This window comes from Pseudophryne corroboree, chromosome 5 (genome assembly GCF_028390025.1).
Source record: "Pseudophryne corroboree isolate aPseCor3 chromosome 5, aPseCor3.hap2, whole genome shotgun sequence".
NCBI classification, from domain to species: domain Eukaryota; kingdom Metazoa; phylum Chordata; class Amphibia; order Anura; family Myobatrachidae; genus Pseudophryne; species Pseudophryne corroboree.
Window position 1 is genome coordinate 602,643,483 of NC_086448.1, and position 21,349 is coordinate 602,664,831.

General features: G+C 48.6%; 1 protein-coding gene across 2 annotated transcripts in view; it reads left to right on the forward strand.

Annotated features, from left to right (window-relative positions):
* The window catches only part of CEP76 (centrosomal protein 76), a 78,245-nt gene that overhangs the window by 33,669 nt on the left and 23,227 nt on the right, over nt 1-21,349 (forward strand). For both annotated transcript variants that reach the window (XM_063923422.1, XM_063923423.1), the window contains exon 6: nt 3,928-4,025. In XM_063923422.1, coding sequence (XP_063779492.1) covers nt 3,928-4,025 — 98 coding nt within the window. The remainder of the gene's footprint in view (nt 1-3,927; nt 4,026-21,349) is intronic.

A 21,349-nucleotide genomic window follows, 5' to 3' on the forward strand; every position in this document is an offset into this window, starting at 1 on the left:
TGCGAGATTCCTGTGCAACGACCACCAAATCAAGGAGGTTCGTATGTGCAGTGGTAGCCGGATTCTTCGATGTAGAAGCCAGTGTGAACCTGCTCCGTGAGCATTGAGGTTCATCTGGAATGGTTGGGAATTAAGTCTGCCGTACCGGAGAGCTTCGAAAGACGCCACCATCGTCCCGAGAAGTTGCACACAGAGGTGTAGAGAAAACGTCTGTGTCATTAGTACCTGAGCCACCAACCTCTGTAGGTCCAGTATCTTGTTTTCTGATATGAATACTCTCAATTGTACCGTGTCCAAGATGAGACCGGGGAATTGAATTCGCTGAGGTGGCATGAGGCTGGATTCCTGGAAGTTCACAATCCACCCATGTTGAATGAGAAATTGATGAGATTTGTCCTTTATCAGCTGTTCCTGAGATGAGGCCTTGATAGATCGTCTAGAGAAGCTATTATCGTGTCCCCCAACAGTCTCAATCCTGCTACCATAATTGCCATGATCTTCGTAAAGATTCTTGGGGCTGATGAGAGACCGAATGGCAGGGCCCTGACGACTGGATTGATTCCATCTTGAATTTAGACCCTTAGAAACTGGTTTAAAGCTTTTAAATTGAGTATCGGTCTGACCGTCCCGTCTGGCTTTGGCATGCCAAAAAGACTGGAATAGAAAGCCGCTCCCCTTTGAGAGGCGGGCACTGGAACAATGACCTCTGACCGTAGCAATCTTTGAATTGCTGTCAGTAGTGCTTTTGCCTTTTGGGGGGACCGAGGCAATCCCGTTGTAAAAAAACTGACTGTGAGGTCTCTGTTGAAAATCCATCTTGTACCTTCTGTTTATCCAAAGGTCTGGTGAAGTTTGGGTCCAGATATCCCAAAAACCTTCCAGACGTGCACCCACCAAGGGGGACCCCCAGGTGAGCGGGGAGGCTGTCATGCCACGGTCTTGTGAGCAGGTTTATCCTGCTTTCTGGTCGGTGCCTGTGAGCGGCCTCTACCTCTGCCTCCACGTGCTTATAAACCGAAACCTCTTCCTCGGGCTCGACTAGACTGCGATCCAAATGAATTAAACATTGGTCCCGAAGAACCTCTCCTAACTTGTGGAGTGGTTCTCGTATAAGGAGTAGGTAGGAAGGCGGACTTCCCTGCTGTAGTTTGTGAAGTCCACTTGTCCAAACTCCGGACCGAAGAGCATTTCACCCACAGGGGATGGATTCCACCGCCTTCTCGGTGCCAGAGTCTCCTTGCCATTCTCTGAGCCATAAAGTCCGTCTAGCCGATATGGCCGATGCGCCATGCTATCCTGCTAATATCCTTAGAGGCTTGACACAAGCATGAAACCGATTCCCGAATGTGTTCCGCCAGTTGGGTAATTTCTTCCAGGCTATTTTCCTCCTCAATAGCCTGTACAATACGTTCAAACCATGCTCCCAAGGCCTTGTCAACGCAAGCACAGACGATCGCAGGTCTCTGTGCTGCACCTGCTGCTAAAAATTTTTTTATTTTTTTTTATTTTTTTAAAGCTGTGTCAACCTTACGATCTCCTTTAAAGTCGTCACATTAGGTATTGGTAAGATTGCCTATTGTGACAATCTTCCTAGGGAAGCATCCACTATTGGTGGAGCCTCCCACGTATCCATTACACCTTTAGGTAAAGGGTGAGTTATCTGAACCCTCTTTGAAAAGTGAAAGCGTTTATCAGGTTGCTTCCAAGTCTCCTTCATTTGAGATTGGAGAGATCTAGGAATGGGAAACACTGCTGAAACGTGGGTTATGGGATTCGAATAATTCGAAATCCTCTGGCTGCTTAACTTCTTCTACTTGAAAGTTTAGGATCTCCTTTACCGCATCATTAAGCAATCAAGACCTGGGATTTCCGTGTCCGGAGAATCGGCATCTAGGTTGGTTTCAATCAACTCGCCTTCCTCTGTATCAATAATAAGACCTTCCTCCTCCTCTCTGTACAATAGGAAGAGGTCTTTTAACTGCCTTGCGCACATTCGTCTCTGCATGTGCGGGCGGTGTCAACCTGATAAGAAATTCTTCCATCGGCTTTGAGAATCCCGCAGCCCATTCCGATTGCTGCTTGCGTGATTCCGCCATCTCCTTGGAGATTTTATCTACAAGGTTTTCCTCTTGAAACCTCTTTGGCCCATGACCTAGACGAAGCATTGCTCCCAGGTGGAGCGTCCATGTCGAAGCAGGAGTCGCACACCCCGGAGCTGCCATTACAAACATAATAGGTCTTGGTTGGTGCTTTAGACATTCTGTCTAAAAGCCCCTACCAGGGTACCACGCAACGCTTTCACCCTTTAAACTAGGAAGAGAAAGCCTGCGATAGATGACGGAAGCAAAGGTATTTTTATGAGTCGGCTGGGATTACTTTTCCCTTCTTTATCTAGAAAAAAAGAACGGGACAAAAATAATAATAATAAAAAAAAAAAAATAATAATTAAAACACCAGCTGACTTGCAACTCTCCTACTCCAAATGTAAATCAGCTACGATGGTAGAGTTGGTATCCGCTTGCTTCCTTGTATTTTCCTCAGAATCTTTGTAATAGAATTCCTTTGAAAATATAAATATTTTATTCAGGAGATCCTCATAGTACTTATTTAAATATATATTGAGTGTATTTCTGGATTTCACCAGCAGAGGGAGCTGTTGCTATAGTAACCCTTTCTCTTACAAGGGGAGGGTTGATCCTTGCCTCTTAGAATGGTGCCAGTGAGGATTAATTAAAATGGCTGCCACTGAAGAAGTTTGGGTACTGCATAACCTATATTTACAGGTATATTTACTTATACTGTACATAACCAGCACTTGTATAAGTAGGCGCGCTGCTATGTACTGGTTTGTCTCCTCACGCGGCTGAAGGATCTCCTCAGCCGCACAGTATCTCTGCAGCATCTCTGCGCGCTCCGGGACCGCTCTTACTAAGTCCCGTAGCGGCTCTGGATAAGGTCTCCTCTCAAGCGGCTAAATGTCTCCCTCTGCCCCCTGGCGTGCACGCTTCCCGTAGCGGCGCCTGTCAGCGGCTTTTCCAGCAAACACATCGTCGATATAGCCACTGCCTGTGAACAGCTCAGCAATCACATAAAGATTGGGTCTGACTTACCGGGCTGCGGCCAGCAATTTCTACAGATACAAAGTGCTGTGATACTGTTGTACATATAGGTGAGCACATGTCACAGACAGACTGCTAGTTTCCTTGGGCGGGCTGATTACTATCCCTCGGCGCGCTCCTCCAGCCCCGCGCTACCCACTGGTGAACGCTGGCCGTCCCGCTTCCTGAGTAAAAAATGTTGACAGGGAATAAAACATAAAAGTAAAAAAACCTAACATGGGCCCCTATGATAAAAAAAATAATAAAATTACTCACCGAGTCAGAGGATCTCCTTGTGGAGAGATGCAGTTCCCTTCAAAAGGGATCTTGGTCTCTCCAATGATATGTAGCTTTGTCCCCCTTTTCATTAGGTTGACGCAGCCATTGGTTATTAATCATTCTTTAGATTTTAGTCAGGAGCTCTGTGCTCCCACGTGCTGTACCTCCAGCACAATTTTTCAAACTGAGGGAGGAGGGATGTGAAGGGGGAGGAGCCGGCTGTGCAGACAATGCTAATTTTAGATTGTGCCACACCTCCGGTTGCAAGCTTCACACCCCTGCTGTATAGGACTTTAGTGTCCCCTAGTGGATGAAAGAAATTCTTGAAACTTTCTTTGAATTTGAATTTAACTTGTTGATTACTTTTGTGACCCTTTTCATCTAAATACTTGGACAGCTCTGCCCTGTGGTTTATTAGTGCCCAAAGTAGTGTGCTTTTATTATGCTGTTGTTGTTTTTTTTTTTTTTATAAGACTTAATTTTAGTCCGTTTTGTTTGTTTTGTTATTTCATAATCAATATATGTATTACTGTTAGTATTTGTACCTTAGGTGCAGAGTGCAAAATCCCAGTTGGAATTTTGAATGTGAAACTTGAAATGTATCCTCCTCTGAACCAAACCCTGTCTCCAGAGATTGTCAGCACTCAGGTAACGGAGTTAGTAAATGCTGCAGTGATCCCATTTACACTGCACTCCAGAAAATTACTTCAGTTTAAAGGCATTTTCCATTATTAAAAATTTGCTTTCCTCCATCCACTTATTAGCCCCTTTCTCACAATGGTGGTGGATGTTATCGTAGAAGAATAAAAGTAAGCTTGAGGGAATTGTGTACTGTGGTGGGAAGTTAAGAGAATTGAGTGCTTGAAGGTTTGCAGGCTAGAAAGAACGCTTGGTGTGTGATGGCGGGTGTATCAGCAGACAGCACTTTGGGCAGTGCTGGGGGGCGAGGAGATACTTAGGAGCAGCAGTGCTTGGGGGTAAGGGTAGATAGCAGCTGGGGGCAAGGAATGGGTTCGAGGCAGACTTTTGTGTACAACAGAAAATTATTTGCTAAGGCAGCACAAGAGAAACTTTAGGTGACAAGACTCCTGGCCCAGGATTTTGGAAAAGGAGCTAGCCTGTGAAGGAGGGTGTGGGTGTCGCCAGCTCCTGCTCCACATATGGCTGTGGCCTGCCATCTCACTAATACTGAAGCCAGAAAATTGTAAAACAATGAGAATGCGCTTATTCAATCTGTTGTAGATTTTAATATACAAATAAAGAATCCACATACAGCATAGGTCTGCAAACTCTGTCCTCATTACCCCACACAGTGCATGTTTTGCAGGTAACCCAGCAGGTGTATTAATTACTCAGACACTTGTGATTCTGTGAGGAGACCTGCAAAACATGCACTGTGTGGGGTAATGAGGACCGGGTTTGCAGACCTATGGCATACAGTGTTGATACCGGCCAGTATCACATAAAATACATTAAAAGACACACATTGAAATAAAATAAAAGCTCCTCTTATATCCTTTAAAAAGATGGAACTCTATCCATGCATTTATTTAACTACATGAACAGTTGCTATGTATTCAGCTGTTTTGATTATTAATCAGGTGAATCATACAATGCTAAAGTCCTTAAATTATCTACGTATCTCAATATAAGGTTAGTAGCAATAACAAAGCCTTATCTTGCAATATATTTAGTAGCCTTTTTCACAACTTTTGTTAGTATCCAAGCAGATCATGCATTAATATGTTGTTATAATGTAGCAGTCCGTGCCTTCCCGCACATACAAATATTTAGTTAGCATTCAAGCAATTCATGCATCATTGTAACTTTCCTTATATGGAGCAGTCCATAACTCCCTGCACCGTGTAACTGGTAATGATGGATTTTTCTCTAACGTCCTAAGTGGATGCTGGGGACTCCGTAAGGACCATGGGGATTAGCGGCTCCGCAGGAGACTGGGCACAACTATAAAGAAAGCTTTTAGACTACTGGTGTGCACTGGCTCCTCCCACTAAGACCCTCCTCCAGACTTCAGTTAGATTCTTGTGCCCGGCTGAGCTGGATGCACACTAGGGGCTCTCCTGAGCACCTAGAAAGAAAGTATATTTAGGTTTTTTATTTTACAGTGAGATCTGCTGGCAACAGACTCACTGCAGCGAGGGACTAAGGGGAGAAGAAGCGAACCTACCTAACAGGTGGTAGTTTGGGCTTCTTAGGCTACTGGACACCATTAGCTCCAGAGGGATCGACCGCAGGACCCGACCTTGGTGTTCGTTCCCGGAGCTGCGCCGCCGTCCCCCTTACAGAGCCAGAAGCAACGAAGAGGTCCGGAAAATCGGCGGCAGAAGACTTCGGTCTTCACCAAGGTAGCGCACAGCACTGCAGCTGTGCGCCATTGCTCCTCATGTACACCTCACACTCCGGTCACTGATGGGTGCAGGGCGCTGGGGGGGGGGGCGCACTGAGGGCAATATATGACACCTTGGCTGGCAAATATACATCATATATATAGTCCTAGAGGCTATATAGATGTAAAATTACCCCTGCCAGTATTCCAGAAAAAGCGGGAGAAAGTCAGCCGAAAAGGGGGCGGGGCTTCTCCCTCAGCACACTGGCGCCATTTTTCCCTCACAGTTCCGCTGGAAGGAAGCTCCCTGGCTCTCCCCTGCAGTCTGAACACTACAGAAGGGTAAAAAAGAGAGGGGGGGCACTAAATTTAGGCGCAGTATAGATAATATATATATATGATATATATAAAAAAGCAGCTATAAGGGAAAACACTCATTGATAGTGGGATCCCTGTGTTATATAGCGCTCTGGTGTGTGCTGGCATACTCTCTCTCTCTGTCTCCCCAAAGGGCTTTGTGGGGTCCTGTCCTCTGTCAGAGCATTCCCTGTGTGTTTGCGGTGTGTCGGTACGGCTGTGTCGACATGTTTGATGAGGAGGCTTATGTGGAGGCGGAGCAAATGCCTGTAAACGTGATGTCACCCCCTGCGTGGTCGACACCTGAGTGGATGGTGCTGTGGAAGGACTTACGCGACAGTGTCGACTCCTTGCATAAAAGGTTTGACGACATACCTATTGTGGGACAGCCGGCTTCTCAGCCTGTGCCTGCCCAGGCGTCTCAAAAGCCATCAGGGGCTCTAAAACGCCCGCTACCTCAGATGGCGGACACAGATGTCGACACGGATACTGACTCCAGTGTCGACGACGATGAGACTAACGTAACTTCCAGTAGGGCCACACGTTACATGATTGAGGCAATGAAAAATGTGTTGCACATTTCTGATGTTACCCCCGGTACCACAAAAAAGGGTATAATGTTTGGAGAGAAAAAACTACCAGTAGCTTTTCCTCCATCTGAAGAGTTAAATGAAGTGTGTGAAGTGTGTGAAGAAGCGTGGGCGTGGGTAATTTCTAAGAGGTTACTAATGGCGTACCCTTTCCCGCCAGAGGATAGGTCACGCTGGGAAACATCCCCTAGGGTGGATAAAGCGCTCACACGCTTGTCAAAGAAGGTGGCACTACCGTCTCCGGATACGGCCACCCTGAAGGAATCTGCTGATAGAAAGTAGGAGGCTATCCTGAAATCTATATATACACACACAGGTGTTATACTGAGACCGGCTATTACTTCAGCCTGGATGTGCAGTGCTGCTGCTGCGTGGTCAGATTCCCTGTCAGAAAATATAGATACCCTAGACAGGGACACTATATTGCTAAACGTAGAGCATATAAAAGACGCACTTTTATACATGAGGGATGCACAGAGGGATATTTGCCGGCTGGCATCCATAATTAGTGCAATGTCCATTTCTGCCAGGAGAGGGTTATGGACTCGGCAGTGGACAGGAGATGCAGATTCCAAACGACACATGGAAGTTCTGCCTTATAAGGGTGAGGAGTTGTTCGGGGATGGTCTCTCGGACCTCGTTTCCACAGCAACAGCTGGAAAGTCTACATTTTTACCCCATGTTCCCTCACAACCGTAGAAAGCACCGTATTATCAGGTACAGTCCTTTCGGCCCAATAGGGGCAAGCGGGTTAAAGGCGCGTCCTTTCTGCCCAGAGGCAGAGGTAGGGGAAAGAAACTGCAGCATACAGCCAGTTCCCAGGAGCAAAAGTCCTCCCCCGCTTCCTCTAAGTCCACAGCATGACGCTGGGGCTTCACAGGCGGAGCCAGGTACGGTGGGGGCCCGTCTCAAAAACTTCAGCAATCAGTGGACTCGCTCACGGGTGGATCCCTGGATCCTTCAAGTAGTATCTCAGGGGTACAAGCTGGAATTCGAGACGTCTTCCCCCCCCCCCCCCCCCGCCGTTTCCTCAAATCTGCCTTGCCAACCACTCCCTCAGGCAGGGAGGCAGTGTTACAGGCAATTCACAAGCTGTATTCACAACAAGTGATAGTAAAGGTACCCCTACTTCAACAAGGAAGGGGTTACTATTCCACAATGTTTGTGGTACCGAAACCGGACGGTTCGGTGAGACCCATTTTAAATTTGAAATCCTTGAACACATATATAAAAAAATTCAAGTTCAAGATGGAATCGCTCAGGGCGGTTATTGCAAGCCTGGACGAGGGGGATTACATGGTATCACTGGACATCAAGGATGCTTACCTACATGTCCCCATTTACCATCCTCACCAGGAGTACCTCAGATTTGTGGTACAAGATTGTCATTACCAATTCCAGACGTTGCCGTTCGGTCTATCCACGGCTCCGAGGGTCTTTACCAAGGTAATGGCCGAAATGATGATACTCCTTCGAAAGAAGGGAGTTTTAATTATCCCGTACTTGGACGATCTCCTGATAAAGGCGAGGTCCTGAGAGCAGTTGTTAGTAGGGGTAGCACTATCTCGGGAAGTGCTACAACAGCACGGCTGGATTCTAAACATTCCAAAGTCACAGCTGGTCCCTACGACACGTCTGCTGTTCCTAGGGATGGTTCTGGACACAGAACAGAGAAAAGTGTTTCTCCCGGAGGAGAAGGCCAAGGAGCTGTCATCTCTAGTCAGAGGCCTCCTAAAGCCAAAACAGGTGTCGGTGCATCACTGCACGTGGATCCTGGGAAAAATGGTAGCTTACTACGAAGTGATTCCATTCGGCAGGTTTCATGCAAGAACCTTTCAGTGGGACCTGTTGGACAAGTGGTCCGGATCGCATTTTCAGATGCATCGTCTGATAACCCTGTCTCCGAGGACAAGGGTGTCTCTGCTGTGGTGGCTGCAGAGTGCTCATCTTCAAGAGGGCCGCAGATTCGGCATACAGGACTGGGTCCTGGTGACCACGGATGCCAGCCTTCGAGGCTGGGGAGCAGTCACACAGGGAAGAAACTTCCAAGGACTATGGTCAGGTCAGGAGACTTCCCTGCACATAAATATTCTGGAACTGAGGGCCATTTACAATGCCCTAAGTCAGGCAAAACCCCTGCTTCAAAACCAGCCGGTACTGATCCAGTCAGACAACATCACGGCGGTCGCCCATGTAAATCGACAGGGCGGCACGAGAAGCAGGACTGCAATGGCAGAAGCCACAAGGATTCTCCGATGGGCGGAAAATCACGTGTTAGCACTGTCAGCAGTGTTCATTCCGGGAGTGGACAACTGGGAAGCAGACTTCCTCAGCAGGCACGACCTCCACCCGGGAGAGTGGGGACTTCATCCAGAAGTCTTTCAAATGATTGTAAACCGGTGGAAAAAGCCACAGGTGGACATGATGGCGTCCCGCCTAAACAAAAAGCTAGAAAAATATTGCGCCAGGTCGAGAGACCCGCAGGCGATAGCTGTGGACGCTCTAGTAACACCGTGGGTGTACCGATCGGTTTATGTGTTCCCTCCTCTTCCTCTCATACCAAAGGTACTGAGGATAATAAGGAGAAGAGGAGTAAGAACTATACTCATTGTTCCGGATTGGCCAAGAAGAGCTTGGTACCCGGAACTTCAAGAAATGATGTCAGAGGACCCATGGCCTCTACCGCTCAGACAAGACCTGCTGCAGCAGGGGCCCTGTCTGTTCCAAGACTTACCGCGGCTGCGTTTGACAGCATGGCGGTTGAGCACCGGATCCTGAAGGAAAAGTACATTCCGGAGGAAGTCATTCCTACGCTGATTAAAGCTAGGAAAGAAGTAACCGCAAACCATTATCACCGCATATGGCGAAAATATGTTGCGTGGTGTGAGGCCAGGAAGGCCCCAACGGAGGAATTTCAGCTGGGCCGTTTCCTGCACTTCCTACAGTCAGGGGGGTGACTATGGGCCTTAAATTGGGTTCCATTAAGGTCCAGATTTCGGCTCTATCGATTTTCTTCCAGAGAGAACTGGCTTCACTACCTGAAGTTCAGACTTTTGTTAAGGGAGTGCTGCATATTCAGCCCCCTTTTGTGCCTCCAGTGGCACCTTGGGATCTCAACGTGGTGTTGGATTTCCTAAAGTCACATTGGTTTGAGCCACTGAAAACCGTGGATTTGAAATATCTCACGTGGAAAGTGGTCATGTTGTTGGCCTTGGCTTCGGCCAGGCGTGTATCAGAATTGGCGGCATTGTCATGTAAAAGCCCTTATCTGATTATCCATATGGATAGGGCAGAATTGAGGACTCGTCCCCAGTTTCTCCCCAAAGTGGTATCAGCTTTTCATCTGAACCAACCTATCGTGGTGCCTGCGGCTACAAATGACTTGGAGGCTTCCAAGTTGTTGGATGTAGTCAGGGCCCTAAAAATCTATGTTTCCAGGACAGCTGGAGTCAGAAAGACTGACTCGCTCTTTATCCTGTATGCGCCCAACAAGTTGGGTGCACCTGCTTCAAAGCAGACTATTGCTCGCTGGATCTGTAGTACGATTCAGCTTGCACATTCTGCGGCTGGACTGCCGCATCCTAAATCAGTAAAAGCCCATTCCACGAGGAAGGTGAGCTCTTCTTGGGCGGCTGCCCGAGGGGTCTCGGCTCTTCAACTTTGCCGAGCAGCTACTTGGTCGGGGTCAAACACGTTTGCTAAATTCTACAAGTTTGACACCCTGGCTGAGGAGGACCTTGAGTTTGCTCATTCGGTGCTGCAGAGTCATCCGCACTCTCCCGCCCGTTTGGGAGCTTTGGTATAATCCCCATGGTCCTTACGGAGTCCCCAGCATCCACTTAGGACGTTAGAGAAAATAAGAATTTACTCACCGGTAATTCTATTTCTCATAGTCCGTAGTGGATGCTGGGCACCCATCCCAAGTGCGGATTGTCTGCAATACTTGTATATAGTTATTGCTTAACTAAAGGGTTATTGTTAAGCCATCTGTTGAGAGGCTCAGTTGTTATCATACTGTTAACTGGGTATTGTATCACGAGTTATACGGTGTGATTGGTGTGGCTGGTATGAGTCTTACCCGGGATTCAAAATCCTTCCTTATTGTGTCAGCTCTTCCGGGCACAGTATCCTAACTGAAGTCTGGAGGAGGGTCTTAGTGGGAGGAGCCAGTGCACACCAGTAGTCTAAAAGCTTTCTTTATAGTTGTGCCCAGTCTCCTGCGGAGCCGCTAATCCCCATGGTCCTTACGGAGTCCCCAGCATCCACTACGGACTATGAGAAATAGAATTACCGGTGAGTAAATTCTTATTTTAATTACCATATACCGTTCCTCAATTGGATTAGATTGCGTTCAGGCTGCTTTGCGTTCCCCCTCCTGGCTGACTCTCTCACCCTCAGCCTTATCCTTTGTTTGTTTGTGCGATGTGCTCAACCAATTCCTTTTAGCACTAGGGTTTCAAGTTATCAGACCGGCCGGCTGACAAGCAGAATAAGCTGTGTACCAAGCTGTTATCCGTCTGTGGAGATACTGACAGTGTAATACTGTGTGGCCGTCTGGCCACAGGCGCAGCTCATCTCACCCCCTGCCCGGAGCTTTGCTGGTGCAGCAGGGCAGTGGAGCATTGGTAAAGAAAGACTGACACCGTGGTGGCTGTAGGGGGGATGACCACCTTTTCGCCCTCCCTGGATCCGCCACTGGGTAGGAGGTGAGAGACTCCACTTTTGCTGAATAAGGGTGGGAGGTGAGTTATGGCATGCCGAAGCCACCAAGGTGAAGGGTGGAACACGGGAACCCTGCAGCTGCAGACAGAAGTGTAGAGGAAGGGCCCATGACAGGAGTTGTGTGGGGGAAGAGAACTCCTACAGAGATTCTAGGCTAAGGAAGAAGGTTGTAAAGATGAAGTGCAAGCCCCGTATCCTGGGGGTACTCCAGGAAGAGTTGCATACATGAGGTGCACGGGGTACAAGTGGACAGCGCAGTTCCAGGTTTGTAGTACCACAAGTCCCAGGCACATATGTAAGGAGAGGCAGCACCAGCACGGAGTGAAAGTATTCCCCCCCTTCCCCCGGGCAAGTAGCGGGAGCAGCAGCACGGAGTGAAATCATTCTCCCCCGAGACCCCCCCCCAGGCAAGTAGCGGGAGAAACATCAGGCGGCAGGGTTAGACAACCAGTCAGATGGCAGGTCAGCCTGACTGTGTCCTAAAGGAGTCACAGGTGAGGGGGTCCCCAGCTGGCTGCATGGAGTGGAGGAGGGGGGAGCTAGCGGAATGCAGGGTTCCCAGTGTGGGGAGCAGGTCCCTCTCTGTGGAAAAGGGGGCGTGGTCAACACCTTTCACCCAGCCAATCACACCGGGCTTTGTCAGGGTTGTGAGAATGGTGCCTGCTGCTGCCCTGAGCTGTCTTTCAGTATCAGACACTGAGGGTTGCTATTGGCTGAGGCGCACCTGGTCAGTGAGAGACCGCACGTCCTGTGGGACCTGCTCATTTTTCAAAATGGGGTCCATCCCTGCCTGTAGCACATAAAAACATGTGCTATATCGCGTATTTTGCAATCACTGGTCTTGTAAGGAAAATTCCTATTCTCCTTCTATACGTCCTCTTTAGGGGAGCTCATTAGCTCTTTTGACCTCCAATATCTTCTCTCTGCTGGTTATGCCCAAATCTATATTTCTCTAACGTCCTAGTGGATGCTGGGGACTCCGTCAGGACCATGGGGAATAGCGGCTCCACAGGAGACTGGGCACAAAAGCAAGCTTTTAGGATCACATGGTGTGTACTGGCTCCTCCCCCTATGACCCTCCTCCAAGCCTCAGTTAGGTTTTTGTGCCCGTCCGAGAGGGTGCAATCTAGGTGGCTCTCCTAAAGAGCTGTTTAGAAAAGTTTTTTTTTTAGGTTTCAATCTCAGTGATTCCTGCTGGCAACAGGATCACTGCATCGAGGGACTTAGGGGAGAGATTTCCAACTCACCTGCGTGCAGGATGGATTGGAGTCTTAGGCTACTGGACACTTAGCTCCAGAGGGAGTCGGAACACAGGTCAGCCTGGGGTTCGTCCCGGAGCCGCGCCGCCGATCCCCCTTACAGACGCTGAAGAGACGGCAGAACGGAGGTCCGGAAAACAGGCGGCAGAAGACTCCACAGTCTTCATGAAGGTAGCGCACAGCACTGCAGCTGTGCGCCATTGTTGTCACACGGCTCACTGACTCAGTCACGGAGGGTGCAGGGCGCTGCTGGGGGCGCCCTGGGCAGCAATATAATTACCTTTAGTGGCAAAATAAATACATCACATATAGCCATTAAGGCTATATGTATGTATTTTAACCCAGGCCAGTTTATTAAAAACCGGGAGAAGAAGCCCGCCGGAAAAGGGGCGGAGCTTATTCTCCTCAGCACTCAGCGCCATTTTCCTGCTCAGCTCCGCTGGTGAGGAAGGCTCCCAGGACTCTCCCCTGCACTGCACTACAGAAACAGGGTAACAAAGAGAAGGGGGGCATAAATTGGCGATATTTATATATTAAGAGCGCATATATAGTAAACAACACCTTCTAGGGTTGTTTATATACATTTATAGCGCTTTTGGTGTGTGCTGGCAAACTCTCCCTCTGTCTCCCCAAAGGGCTAGTGGGTCCTGTCCTCTATCAGAGCATTCCCTATGTGTGTGCTGTATGTCGGTACGTGTGTGTCGACATGTATGAGGAAAATATTGGTGAGGAGGCGGAGCAAATTGCCTGTAATGGTGATGTCACTCTCTAGGGAGTCGACACCGGAATGGATGGCTTATTTATGGAAATTACGTGACAATGTCAACACGCTGCAAGCCGGTTGACGACATGAGAGGGCCGGCGAACAAATTAGTATCTGTCCAGGCGTCTCAAACACCGTCAGGGGCTGTAAAATGCCCATTTACCTCAGTCGGTCGACACAGACCCAGACACGGACACTGATTTCAGTGTCGACGGTGAAGAAACAAACGTATTTTCTTTTAGGGCCACACGTTAAGGGCAATGAAGGAGGTGTTACATATTTCTGATACTCCAAGTACCACAAAAAAGGGTATTATGTGTGAGGTGAAAAAACTACCTGTAGTTTTTCCTGAATCAGATAAATTAAATGAAGTGTGTGATGATGCGTGGGTTTCCCCCGATAGAAAATTATTGGCGGTATACCCTTTCCCGCCAGAAGTTAAGGCGCGGTGGGAAACACCCCTCAGGGTGGATAAGGCGCTCACACGCTTATCAGAACAAGTGGCGGTACCATCTACGGATAGGGCCGTACTTAAGGAGCCAGCTGATAGGAGGCTGAAAAATATCCTAAAAAGTATACACACACATGCTGGTGTTATACTGCGACCAGCGATCGCCTCAGCCTGGATGTGCAGAGCTGAGGTGGCTTGGTCGGATTCCCTGACTAAAAATATTGATACCTTTGACAGGGACAGTATTTTATTGACTATAGAGCATTTAAAGGATGCAGTTCTATATATGCGAGATGCGCAGAGGGATATTTGCACTCTGGCATCAAGAGTAAATGCGATGTCCATATCTGCAAGAAGATGTTTATGGACACGACAGTGGTCAGGTGATGCAGATTCCAAACGGCACAAAGATGTATTGCCGTATAAAGGGGAGGAGTTATTTGGGGTCGGTCCATGGGACCTGGTGGCCAGGGCAACTGCTGGAAAATCCACCGTTTTTTACCCTAAGTCACATCTCTGCAGAAAAAGACACCGTCTTTTCAGCCTCAGTCCTTTCGTCCCTATAAGAGTCATATCTGCCCAGGGATAGAGGAAAGGGAGGAAGACTGCAGCAGGCAGCCCATTCCCAGGAACAGAAGCCCTCCACCGCTTCTACCAAGTTCTCAGCATGACGCTGGGACCGTACAGGACCCCTGGATCCTACAAGTAGTATCCAAGGGGTACAGATTGGAATGTCGAGAGGTTTCCCCCCTCGCAGGTTCCTGTAGTCTGCTGTACCAATGTCTCCCTCCGACAGGGAGGCAGTATTGAAAACAATTCACAAGCTGTATTCCCAGCAGGTGATAATAAAATTACCCCTCCGACAACAAGGAAAGGGGTATTACTCCACACTATATGGTGGTACTGAAGGCTAGGTGAGACCTATTCTAAATCTGAAAAATTTGAACACTTACAAGGGTTCAAATCCAGATAGAGTCACTCAGAGCAGTGATAGCAAAGAACAAGGGGACTATATGGTGTCCCGGGACATCAGGGATGCTTACCTCCATGTCCCAAAATTTGCCTTTTCTCACCAAGGGTACCTCAAGTTCGTGGTACAGAACTGTCACTATCAGTTTCAAGACGATGCCGTTGGATTGTCCAAGGCACCCCGGGGTCCTTACCAAGGTAATGACCGAAAGGAGGATTCGTCTTCAAAGAAAATGGACGACCTCCTGATAAGAACAAGGTCCAGAGAACAGTTGGAGGTCGGAGTAGCACTATCTCAAGTAGTTCTACGACAGCACGGGTGGATTCTAAATATTCCAAAACCGCAGTTGTTCCGACGACACGTCTGCTGGTCCTAGGGATGATTTTGGACACAGTCCAGGAAAAGGTGTTTCTCCCAGAGGAGAAAGCCAGGGAGTTATCCGAGCTAATCGGGATCCTCCTAAAACCAGGAAAAGTGTCAGTGCATCATTGCACAAGAGTCCTGGTAAAAAATGGTGGCTTATTACGAAGCGCTTCCATTCGGCAGATTTCACGCAAGAACTCTTCAGTGGGATCTGCTGGACAAATGGTCCGGATCGCATCTTCAGATGCATCAGCGGATAACCCTATATCCAAGGACAAGGGTGTCTCTCCTGTGGTGATTACAGAGTGCTCATCTTCTAGAGGGCCGCAGATTCGGCATTCAGGATTGGATGCTCGTGACCACGGAGGCCAGCCTGAGAGGCTGGGGAGCAGTCACACAAGGAGTGTGATCAAGTCTGGAGAATTCTCTCCACATAAATATACTGGAGCTAAGAGCAAATTTATAATGCTCTAAGCTTAGCAAGACCTCTGCTTCAAGGTCAGCCGGTATTGATCCAGTGGGATAACATCACGGCAGTCGCCCACGTAAACAGAAAGGGCGGCACAAGAAGCAGGAGGGCAGTGGCAAAACTGCAAGGATTTTTTGCTAGGCGGAAAATCATGTGATAGCACTGTCAGCAGTGTTCATTCCGGGAGTGGACGACTGGGAAGCAGACTTCCTCAGCAGGCACGACCTCCACCCGGGAGACTGGGAACTTCATCGGGAAGTTTTCCGCATGATTGGGAACCGTTGGGAAAGACCAAAGGTGGACATGATGGCGTCCCGCCCGAACAAAAAATGGGACAGGTATTGCGCCAGGTCACGAGACCTTCAGGCGATAGCTGTGGACGTCCTGGTAACACCGTGGGTGTAACAGTCGGTGTATGTGTTCCCTCCTCTGCTTCTCATAACCAAGGTATTGAGAATTAAAAGACATAGAGGAGTAAGAACTATACTCGTGGCTCCGGATTGGCCAAGAGGGACTTGGTAACCGGAACTTCAAGAGATGCTCACAGAGGACTAATGGCCTCGGGAGCTAAGAAGGGATTTGCTTTCAGCAAGTACCATGTCTGTTCCAAGAGGAACCGTGGCATCGGCCTTTAAGAAAGGACCTGCTCCAGCAGGGACCTTGTCTGTTCCAAGACTTACCGCTACTGCGTTTGACGGCATGGCGGTTTGAACGCCGGATCCTAAGGGAAAAGGCATTCCGGAAGAGGTCATACCTACCCTGGTCAAAGCCAGGAAGGAGGTGACCGCACAACGTTATCACCACATGTGGTAAAAATATGTTGCGTGGGTGAGGCCAGGAAGGCCCCACGAAAAAATTTCAACTAGGTCGATTTCTGCACTTCCTGCAAACAGGAGTGTCTATGAGCCTCAAATTGGGGTCCATTAAGGTTCAAGTTTCGGCCCTATAGATTTTCTTCCAAAAAGAATTGGCTTCAGTTCCTGAAGTCCAGACGTTTGTCAAGGGAGTATTGCATATACAGCCCTTGTGTGCCTCCAGTAGCACCGTGGGATCTCAACGTAGTGTTGGGATTCCTCAAATCATATTGGTTTGAACCACTCAAATCTGTGGATTTGAAATATCTCACATGGAAAGTGACCATGCTGTTGGTCCTGGCCTCGGCCAGGCGATTGTCAAAATTGGCGGCTTTGTCTTACAAAAGCCCATATTTGATTTTCCATTCGGACAGGGCAGAACTGCGGACTCGTCCCCAGTTTCTTCCTAAGGTGGTGTCAGCGTTTCACCTGAAACAACCTATTGTGGTGCCTGCGGCTACTAGGGACTTGGAGGACTCCAAGTTGCTAGACGTTGTCAGGGCCCTGAAAATATATATATATATATATATATATAATTCCAGGACGGCTGGAGTCAGAAAGTCTGACTTGCTGTTTATATTGTAGGCACCCAAAAAGCTGGGTGCTCCTGCTTCTAAGCAGACTATTGCTCGTTGGATTTGTAGTACAATTCAGCTTGCACATTCTGTGGCAGGCCTGCCACAGCCAAAATATGTAAATGCCCATTCCACAAGGAAGGTGGGCTCATCTTGGGCGGCTGCCCGAGGGGTCTCGGCTTTACAACTTTGCCGAGCAGCTACTTGGTCAGGGGCAAACACGTTTGCTAAATTCTACAAATTTGATACCCTGGCTGAGGAGGACCTGGAGTTCTCTCATTCGGTGCTGCAGAGTCATCCGCACTCTCCCGCCCGTTTGGGAGCTTTGGTATAATCCCCATGGTCCTGACGGAGTCCCCAGCATCCACTAGGACGTTAGAGAAAATAAGATTTTACTTACCGATAAATCTATTTCTCATAGTCCGTAGTGGATGCTGGGCGCCCATCCCAAGTGCGGATTGTCTGCATTACTTGTACATAGTTATTGTTACAAAAAAAAATCGGGTTATTATTGTTGTGAGCCATCTTTTTTAGAGGCTACTTCATTGTTATCATACTGTTAACTGGGTTCAAATCACAAGTTGTACGGTGTGATTGGTGTGGCTGGTATGAGTCTTACCCGGGATTCAAGATCCTTCCTTATTGTGTACGCTCGTCCGGGCACAGTACCTAACTGAGGCTTGGAGGAGGGTCATAGGGGGAGGAGCCAGTACACACCATGTGATCCTAAAAGCTTGCTTTTGTGCCCTGTCTCCTGCGGAGCCGCTATTCCCCATGGTCCTGACGGAGTCCCCAGCATCCACTACGGACTATGAGAAATAGATTTATCGGTAAGTAAAATCTTATTTTTCCTCTCCTGACCTCTTTCCCTCTGCTGATCATCTTCACACCATTCCGCATGACCTCACCTCCCACAATTTTTAATTATTTATTGATGGCACAACTATCTCCTCTAGCCCCCAAGTACGTTGACTTTTCCCTCTACTACATACCATACATTCACTACCTTCCACAGTCATGCCTTTTTTCGTGTCAAAAAGATTTCCAGGATTAAACCCTTTCTCACCCTGGATGCTACTTTAGCCCCTCATCCACTCTCTGGTCTTCTCCATATTGGGCTACTGTAACTGTCTATCTGGCCTCTCTCCACTCCCCTCTCTTACAAGCCCTACATTGGCCCCCCTTCATAACCCAATTTAGGCTTCTCACACTCCCAAAGCCATCACCCATTTCTCTCCCATCTACATCTCTGACATTATCTCCATTTACACACCCACCCTCTTCGTCAATAAATGCATGCTGCTTCTCCTGCCAACGGGATTACTTCCTCTGACTTCTGCCTCCCAAGATTTTTCACATGCTTCTTCCTATCAGACTCTCCACCTCTCTACAAAACTTCAAGCAGGCTTTCAAGACCCTCTTCTTCATCAAACCCAGCCGTCTCTCATCCTAACTCTCTAATCCTTGGTCACTATCTATCCCATATGTGTTATCCTAGTTGTCTGCTTCTCACATTTAGAATGTAAGCTCTCTCCCCTCATGTGCTTTTCCTTCTCTTAATTAGGCTATATCATCCATACACCTTACAACTGCACCTATCTGTTACCCTGATGCTTATTTCAATGTTATGACCACTGAAGCAGCAATGTTTATATACAATGTACTTGTTCTACAATGTCTTGTACTGTAAGTCACTTTTCTTGTATTGCTCCTTTCTGCTGCGGGGTACACTGGGCTCCACAAGGAATCACATCGGGGTGTAGAGTAGGATCTTGATCCGAGGCACCAACAGGCTCAAAGATTTTGACTGTTCCCAAGATGCTCAGCGCCGCCTCCTCTATAACCCCGCCTCCATGCACAGGGAGCTCAGTTTGTAAGTTGGTGCCAAGAAGTATGCAGGCACTTTACAGGGGGCTGACTCAGGCAGCCTATTCAGGGCTTCATTTTAGAAGAAAAACAGATGATTCTTGCCAGAATACTACAGGGCTACAGCAGGACTAGTCTCACAGCCTTCCCTGCGTGCAGCTCCGTCACCCCCAGCGGCGCTGTATACTCCCGCGCCCTGGTTGCCGGGTCACTGCAGCAGAGGCTCTGGTTTCTTCTAACAAGTCAGTCACACGCCGACCTCCCGGATTGTGGGGACACTGACAAGGGGGAGGTAAGGGGCTTCTGTGCCCGCACTTTACCGGAGGCGGACCGCGCGCGCTGACGTGGACACTGATTACCGGGCAGCCGCTCCACTAGCCACCAGGGACGTTCATGGGCACAGGTCAGGGTTTTTTTTCTCTATATTATCCCCGCTTTCAGCCCGCAGTACCCGGTGGGGATGCCAGCAGGGGGAGCAGGTCGGACCTGAGGCCCCTCCCCCCAGCCCCAGTGCGCCATTTCAGCAATGTTCCCGCCCTGGAGCTGCATATCTCTCCCTCACTCCTGACCAGCGGCCATCATAGCTTGAGCTGAGCTGTTTCTAGGACTGCTGGGGCAAATCCTCCTCTGTAGAACCGCCTGATTGCCAGTGCTGTGCTTCTTACTGGACATTTAAGTATTCTACCTGTCACTGGGACAGTGTTAGTTAAGAAAGAGTGCATACCTTCAGGGTTGTGTGGTACAAAAACCCTGTGATATACATCCAGTGTTTACTGTGCTTTGATATATCTATTGTAATCACATGAGTATTACTTTGTATTGCTAGTCCAGTGCAGTTTTATGGTACATGATTTCTGCATGGTAAGCTTGTGACTATCTGTGTGTGTGCATGTAGCTGCTGCGTGGTTGCCTTATTAAAGGGTATTTCACTCAGTGGGCTATTCCTATATTGCTATACCTGAGGGGGCCAAGTGTTTCAGGTTTTCTTTCTGTTTAATATAGGATTGTATCACAAGATATACTGACGGTGTATTTTTACTTGTGATTTCTGGTCACCATATAGTCTATATCTCTTTAACTCCCGGTCTGTGCTATCATAAGCACATTTTACTGAGAGTTCTTGATCGGTATGGTGCGGCCACACTTTGTACCAGGTTGCCCAATATTGTGCACATAGTCATGTCTGCTACACATGGCAACGATGCTGGGGCTTCTCCCACACTGCGTGGTAGTGAGGCCGCGGACGTAACGGAGGATAATATGGCAGCTGAAAGTTCGGGTTCAGGGGGTTCCTTACCTCCCAGTGGGTCGGTAGCACCCGGGGCATCACAAGACCCACCTTAGGCTACATTTTCCACATTGCTAAACACGCTTGTAACTAAATTGACGCCCCCTGTGGGACCACCTGTACCAGTGCAACAGTTTATGGTCCCTGCTGTTAACCCGCCATGGGCGGATCAGCTTTTCCAGTCAGTTACAGTATTTGAACCGATCTATGACTAAGTGTCACTCTCGCCCGCCTAAGACTAAGTCGTCTTCTAAACGTGCCATTACCTCCTCCCAATCCACTGCTATCTGACGAGGACGGCGCATATACTGACCCAACAGACACTGACACTGATGTTTCTGATGGGGAAGGGAAGTCATTGGTGGATGTCCTGGATTTGATTGAGGCAATCAGGCTCATTCTTCAGGTGTCTTGATGATCCTGAGGCTGTCTCCAAGAAACTGGATAGGTTTAAACGTAAGAAGGTGTTAAACAAGTTTTCTCTAACGTCCTAGTGGATGCTGGGGACTCCGTAAGGATCATGGGGAATAGACGGGCTCCGCAGGAGACATGGGCACTTTAAGAAATAATTTGTATTCTGGTGTGCTCTGGCTCCTCCCTCTATGTCCCTCCTCCAGACCTCAGTTTGAATCTGTGCCCGGACGAGCTGGGTGCTGTTTAGTGAGCTCTCCTGAGCTTGCTATAAGAAAGTATTATGTTAGGTTTTTTTTTCATTTTCAGGGAGCTCTGCTGGCAACAAACTCCCTGCATCGTGGGACTGAGGGGAGAGTAGCAGCCCTACTCTCTGAAGATAGGTCCTGCTTCTTAGGCTACTGGACACCATTAGCTCCAGAGGGATCGTACACAGGATCTCACCCTTTGTCGTCCGATCACGGAGCCGCCCCGCCGTCCCCCTCGCAGAGCTGGAAGACAGAAGCCGGTGAAAAAAGCAAGAAGACTTCGAAATCGGCGGCAGAAGACTCCAGTCTTCACTGAGGTAGCGCACAGCACTGCAGCTGTGCGCCATTGCTCCCACACTACACCCACATGCTCCGGTCACTGTAGGGTGCAGGGCGCAGGGGGGGGCGCCCTGGGCAGCAATTAGGACCTCTTGGCAAA